Genomic DNA, 7,207 nt, shown 5'->3' on the forward strand with positions numbered 1-7,207 from the left:
GGTCATTCTGGTTGTTAGGTTAGCCTGCAACTCCTAATGGCGCAGACAGGTGGTTTTATTTTTATTGCTTTTCAAGCCTAATCATAGTTTTGTTTACGTGGCTGCTCGAAAGCTAAGCAATGCTTGGGATTCTAGAGCGATTAGTCATCGAAATGCATGTTATTACACATATCTCATTGTCCCACAACGTGGGCTAGGATGCAGCCCATTCATAACTGAACTGCATCAAATAGGGAATTTTCGGCCCAGTCTGTTCGGCATATGGGAGTCTCCCTCTTTCGAACTACAGATATTCGCATTGTTCAGTTGGTATTGGCCGCTGGCTAAACTCGACGCACCTGGTTGCAGACGCACCTGGTTATAGTATTTTGTGTGATTGCGCACGTTTATAGCAAGGAAGAAGAGTTGCAAACTATGAGTAAAATTAATGTAACCACAGAACAACAATCATATTTAGCCTAGAACTGGCTACAGCTGTCACTCTATAGAGTAACGGTTGTGGGAGACCACTTAGAATCCAAAGTAAATTTTTCGGTCTTTGTTTTGGTTTCATAGACGAACGAACTTTCCTTTCGGTTGCGTTATAAAAAACGTCCGTGGCTAATCATCATCCCCTGCTATAAATGCTCATCTGAGCAGCAACAGGCAACGTACATAGCTCCAACGAAGAGGTAACCTTTGTTCTCGTCCAGGTAAGCCGCTCGGTAGTAGAGTTTTCCCTGGGTGAACACCTTTCCGAAGTGTTGGTCTTCAGTGAGCACCGACTGGGGTGGGCGCACTGCGTAGTGCACCCGGTCACACACACATTTGACCACACATCTATCCGACACGGATAGCGACGTGGATAAAAAAAATATCAAGCAGGAATGAACTGCCGTCCGCCCGTCGATGTTAATTATATTCAAGTAAACCTCATAGCTTCACATCAGCTATCACAGCCAGATAGATTTGCACACGCTCCCAGCGCAATTCATTAACACGTAGCTCTATTGGCCAAACACGATCACGTGGTTACAGAACATTCAAGCGCAGCTCATAGAAGCAGGCGCCTTCACACCGATTACACTCTACGGAAAGCATCCCAATTCAGATAATGGTTTCGTGGTGAACCAGATTTTCGCTTTGTTAGAGTCCGAACTTAGCAAAAATGAATTGCGAATGTTTACCACCAGAAAGGAGTTCCTTGACACATACTTGTAGGCACTATACATATGCGAAGTCAAACCTGTTGTCCAACGCCACGTTTCGGCAGAATATGGCCGCGCTCGGGTCGACAAGTGCATACGTCTTTGTCATCCAGAAATATGCTGTCGAAGAAATATTCCTTCGGTAACAAGCTTGCTCAGTCGGTGTAGCACTGTTTAGCTTGCAATACAGGGACTTCGAGAGCCAAAAACGAGCGCCTTGCACAAGCGTCCCCTGCCTGCTGCATATGCATATGAAAAAAAAAAAAGGAGGGGGGGGGGGGGGGGGGCGTTTCCTAGCAACTTGGAGACTAGCAGAGCAAGATGGCGAGCTCTCGTGCAGTAATTCTCCTGCAGTAGAACACGCAGAAGTTTTATGTATTCGTAGAATTCTGACAGGCGTTTCCCTTCAATACGATCTTAGACATAAAACAGCAAAACAAGGAAACGCAGTGTTCGCATTAAGGCCAACCTAGCGTCTTTGTTCGCCGCTAGCGTGGAATGCGCGTGAAGCCCACCACGTTTTATACCTGTAGCTTCCGGCGTGGCGCCCCTGCTCTTCGGTTCAGGACTGCCGCTCAGCATTACCGTCGGACGGCTTGTGATGTTCATCTTCTCCCTCGTGCCACCCATGTGGAAAGACGGGTCCTGAGGGAGGTCGAAGGTGTCGGCTGTGGACATATCACTTCTCCCCTGACGACCGAACATGGTCATTGTAACCAAGCCTCCGATTAGGGCGGACATCAGCAAGCACACCACCAAAATCAACACGTCAGCCTGTCTCGTAAAGAATCCCTTAATATGCCCGTCATACAGCGTACTGCTGTTTTGCTGAGAGGAGGATGGCATGCTTAACGTCGAGATCTGTCGTCTTCTATGTCGTCGTTGTCTTCAGGGAATTATTATAGGATTATGAATTCTTGCTAAAGGTGGTAGCCTTGATGCCATGTGGAATTTTAGCCACAGTGGTTGGCCCGACAGAAAATCGCGAACGAAAAACGCTTTCGGTTTGATTGTTTTTCCGCAAGATTCACGCAGCTTGCCGTCAGTCACGAAACAAGTTTTATATTTCAGCACGAAAAACTTACTCGGAAGATGAAGACGAAAATAAGGGGACGTCATCATCATCATCATCACTTAAGACCTGCCTCTAAGGGTATTATGCGACAGAAACCACTTGGTCTACGAGGTCTCGCCGGTTATAAAAGCCATTTACACCTGCTATCAGAGAGAGACGAATTGTTAGCCTTCAGGCGAGACAGTGACGAAAGTCTCTGTACGTGACAGCAGCTCGTAGTACATATATACGGGGGGTTAACCTGTTTGCCAGCCTTCCCTTACGAATTTTATTTCGCGTACATACACGTTACCATTCGCCTAATGTCTAATATTTCAATTTGTGCATCTATTATTGAACGCATACATATGCTCGTAAGATACCACATTATATGGAATACCACACGACAAAGATATATAAATCCCCTTTTTCCAAGCCTCCCTAATTGGTGCCTTCGATGCATAGAAAAACGTATCTGTATCGATTTCCATGGATCTCGGAGGGTTCGATTCCGCGGTCACTCCACCTCCCAACTCAAAGAAGAAGCTCGAGTTGGCAGCTCGTGCCATATCGTTAGAAATTATGCTTTGCCGAGTTGGTAAGCCATTTTAAAGAACAGCGCGACTTTGGCAAGGACGGAAGTTGACAGAATACGCCAAGGCAAAAGAAAAGACAACAGTTTTTCCCTTTATTCAAATTTTCCCCCCACATACTAAAGAAGATAGGCAACAGAGCCAACGCGAGAGGGTTTTTTTTTTTCTTCTGAGAAACTTGAAAAATTGCGCTAACTTGTTAAGGCCGAATTCATACCGCAAAAATGTATCATAGAGGATGATAATCATTTTGTTGCATAACAAGAAGGTGTCATCTTCTCCATCCCGCTATCATGCTGTAAACGGTACGTCGATCAGACGGGTAAGTGCCTTAACGAGCGCCTACGGGAACACAATAGCAATGTTTTCAATCCAGTTAAAGGACATCTCGGCATTCACCGCAGAGAATGTGAAAGAGAAGATCTCCAGCCATATTTACACAAAACAAAAGTGTTAACGGCACCGAGACAAGTTAGACAAATCAACTGGTCTTTAAGGTAACAAAGTGAAGTGCCAGCAGCCCTTCCTTAGCATTGTCGGCAAAAGAATTACAATTTCTATCTGCAGGGAATTGATGACGCCGTATCATGTGTGTGTGTGTGTGTGTGTGTGTGTGTGTGTGTGTGTGTGTGTGTGTGTGTGTGTGTGTGTGTGTGTGTGTGTGTGTGTGTGTGTGTGTGTTTGTGTGTGTGTGTGTTTCACGAGCAAGAACAAGTGTTTATAGCTCCTAAGTTTTCTCTTGTTGTTTGGAGCCTGATCTATTTATTTCCCCTTTCCAAGTAATAAACATCAGTTTCAAGTCAGCGCCTGTGCGTGCGTGTCTTCCATCCGTCTTTTACAAAGTCGCGCTGTACTTCTTCAAAATAGCTAGTCAAATAGCCCATGCTATGTGTTCTGGTGACGTCAGACAACCCGCTGACCAATCAGTGATGGAAGTTCCAATAAAGCACGCTGTGGGTTAAGTTTCTGCGAAATGTGTAATGTATACCGATTGCAAAAAGACAGCACGTACTGACGAGAGAACGGCAACGCAAGCGCTGCTCGCATTATGGAAGAGGGTGACTGTATAACTATCGAATAAAGACAATGTGACATTTGCACGCGCGAGAATAACGGCGTGCGACTTACCAGGGTTGCGTTGTTGGCATCAACACGAGACTTGTCAGCTTATTTCCATGCCTAGTTCTGATCGAAAAGATCAAGTCAGGGGACAAAGTAACTGAGGGTATACCTTAATTATTGCGCACACCTTAGGATGATATTGCGCCATACCGCATGCATTGGCTGTACGGCACTTTGCCTTTTTGCCACCAGCTGTTTTTTTTCTTTTGCTGCTGCATGCACACACCGATATTTCTTTTATGCCCCAGTCCCAGCCCCCTGACTCACCCCCCCCCCCCCCCCAAAAAAAAAGAAAGAAAGAAAGAAAGAAAGAAAGGAATTGAAGCAGGTGCGCGAGCACTTTGTTTACACCGGCAAGCGGGAGGCCTCACTCTTCCCAGGTATGGCTGACGCACACCCATCTCGACTCGGTTTTTGTTGACATGCAGCAGCGCGTGCATAAGCACTGGTATCAAATTCTCGCTTCGTTTCGCGTTTAGTAGTCAAGATGATGAGATTCGCGTTATTGGACTTTGGCCAAGGTCAGGGAGCTGTGCTCGCTGTTGCCTCCTATATATATATATATATATATATATATATATATATATATATATATATATATATATATATATATATATATATATAACGGCCGTCCGTGCTCTTTACTAACCAACTCGGTCAAGAAGAACAATGCAGCTTTTTTCAAACGCAAAATATGCAAGAAAAAATTGCCGGTGAGCGTTTCTGCAACGAGATTATCGATGACGTATAGCGGTGGTTTTGAAATCTGTAAAACTATCAACGGCAATATTAAAACAAAGAAACGCTTTTCCGGTGTAAAAAACGTGACTAAATGCGCGTAAAAAAAAAACACGACTTTCCATGTCAAGGCTCAACTCAAGTTTTCTGTTGCCAAAAAAACTGTGCCATGTTTTGTCCTTCTCTGTAGCTTTTATTGCGAATGGAATGAAACAGAGGAGAGGGTGAAAGTTACGACGTACTCTACCTGCTCTTGAACTGGCCTGAGGCGGGCTTGATTGTTCTTGTTCAAGTTCGTCACCACTTAGTGTTGACGATCTTGACTTCATTTCTGGTGCTTTAGCAGTACCGTATAATCTTCGCCTCGACGACGGTACTACGGTTAACTTCCAAGGGTTTGCATTCGAGGCTGAGAAGAGAGGCCATCTAGCCGTTGAGTCTGATACTTCACAGGGCTATAGGCACATCTCCACTCCGTCTTCTTGCGTATTCTCCGCTTTCAACCGTGACTGGATTTGGTTACTTAATTTTTCTCATCGTATGCCACCAGCAGTGCGTTGGCATTCCAGCTGTTACCCTGTTGTTTGCTTCGAGTCTTTCGGGCTGGCTGTGAATGATCCATTTCAAAATCTGCGCCTGCTTTTAGATCATCCGCGCAAATACTGTTGTGAGCAATTGAGCATCGGCTTTTTCCCCGGTCAGGCAGCGTCTTTGAGACACTTATGATTGTCAGTCACACCGAAGTCTTCGCCAGTAAACTAAACCATAAGAAACATTGCGTGATCATGCAATTCCTTTCATTCCTGATCTTCGGCGACTCGTTCAGGCGAAAGGACAGCTGCAAATTCGTCGTAGCTGATGATTCCGTCCCCGTCCGCATCCGCAGCGGTCATCATGGCGTCTAACTCTTTGTCCGTGACAGATTCGTTTACGGAGGACATTACGTAACGAAGATCCTCCGCGGTAATGTGGCCCCGCCTGTCTCGGTCGAAAGCCTAGAAGAAGAAAAAGTAAAGCAGATTATAGTTAGTGGTACCAAGGGATGCAACCAGAAAGGAAGAAAAAAGCTACAGCAATAATAATAAAGATTCCAACACTTAAGTAAAATGCAGGAAAGAACAACTTTGCAATGAGTTACTAGCTAAACGTACAACTGTTTTGTTTAAGCTTTTGGCATTCCTTCTTATACTGCGAGAATAAAGCAGGACATTTCGGACGAGATCCTTTTGATCACTGGAGGAAATATGAATGATGCGACAATTCGCCATCGTGATGGTAAGTGGCTTCCTGTAATTTAGTAAGATTTATACCACTACTGCTACTACTATACTGCCTCTGCTGCTACTTACATGGACGGTTATTATTAATATTGCCACCAATACTGCTGTTATTGCTGCTATTATTATTACCCCTAATATTGTTGCTCCGGCTACTACTGATACTACTAGCATTACTGCTACAGCTGCTACTGCCAAATACTACAGTTTTTTTTTGTTCGTTCATACTTGTTAGCAAAACAAAAACGTACGCGAAAAATTCAGTTCGAGATCATTCCCTGAAAACAGACCATTGTGCCTGTTGTCCTGGCACCAACGAAAAGTGCTTACCCTGAAAAGCAGTTCAATTTCTCCCAGGCTACTCTTCCTCCGAGTTCCGGTATGTTGCGTCAGCATCGCCAAAAACTCCGAGAAATCGACGTTTCCGTTACCGGAGGTGCCCGCTTCAGCGACCATGTCCTCAACTTCCAACTCGGTGGCCTTGTACCCAAGGGCACACATTACGGCCGCAAGTTCCTCAGCGGTGATGACGCCGTCGCAGTTCTGGTCGAAGAGCTCGAACGCCCGGCGAAGCTTGACCGCCTCGACTTCGTCTATTGACTCTATCGCGTCGATGGGTAAATCCAGGGACACCGATGAGTCGCTACACACCGATGAAGAACAATCGGAGCCACCGGTCTCGATGCTGGAGCGTCGCGCTTCATACCTAACTGGCCGCGAAGTCGGGGAGCGGGATTGAGCGCCCGAGCCCAGAGTGTAGCACCGGTGACAACCGTGCTGAAAGAGCCTGTTTAAAACACGTCGGCGCTCCGTTGAACTCCTGCGTACCCCTTCGTCCATTGCTTCCGGCGAGTGCGACTTGAACGAACCCACTGGGAAGTTGTCGGCTGCCGAATGACTGCGCTCAGAGTCGCCCCTGCAGAGCTCTACTCGCCGTGTGCGCATGGCTCTTGCTCTGCCAGCGAGAAAAACGAGTTACCCGAACATTCAACACGTGGCGACTACAGTCTACAGGGGTACTGCAGTCGCGAATGTGTTGACGCCGTCTTTATATAGAGACCCGCGCAGCTTCCGGTAGTGTTTTGACGGCTGCGGCCTGGTTTCGACGACGAGGTAGGTGTACGCCTACTGCAGCCACGCTTGCAGCCAGCAACGGGGCAAGCAAAGCTGTGGTGACGGTTCGGTGCTGGAGCACCGAGAAGCTGCTAATAATGTACTCCTATTGCGAAGGCCACT

The 7,207-nt window shown here is 46.4% G+C and overlaps 1 protein-coding gene across 1 annotated transcript; it reads right to left on the reverse strand.

The window, feature by feature from the left end:
* Positions 1-4,867: 4,867 nt before the first annotated feature.
* On the reverse strand, positions 4,868-6,995 carry LOC146198832 (calmodulin-alpha-like). The gene is made up of 2 exons (XM_084594322.1): positions 6,302-6,995; positions 4,868-5,689 (listed from the first exon to the last, which is right to left on the reverse strand). Exons 1-2 carry the CDS (start codon positions 6,914-6,916, stop codon positions 5,492-5,494), a joined length of 813 nt encoding a protein of 270 aa, XP_084450448.1. The 5' UTR covers positions 6,917-6,995; the 3' UTR covers positions 4,868-5,491.
* Positions 6,996-7,207: the final 212 nt, after the last annotated feature.

Source organism: Amblyomma maculatum, chromosome 2 (assembly GCF_055883805.1).
Source record: "Amblyomma maculatum isolate TAMU_Amacu chromosome 2, ASM5588380v1, whole genome shotgun sequence".
In the NCBI taxonomy this organism is placed as follows: domain Eukaryota; kingdom Metazoa; phylum Arthropoda; class Arachnida; order Ixodida; family Ixodidae; genus Amblyomma; species Amblyomma maculatum.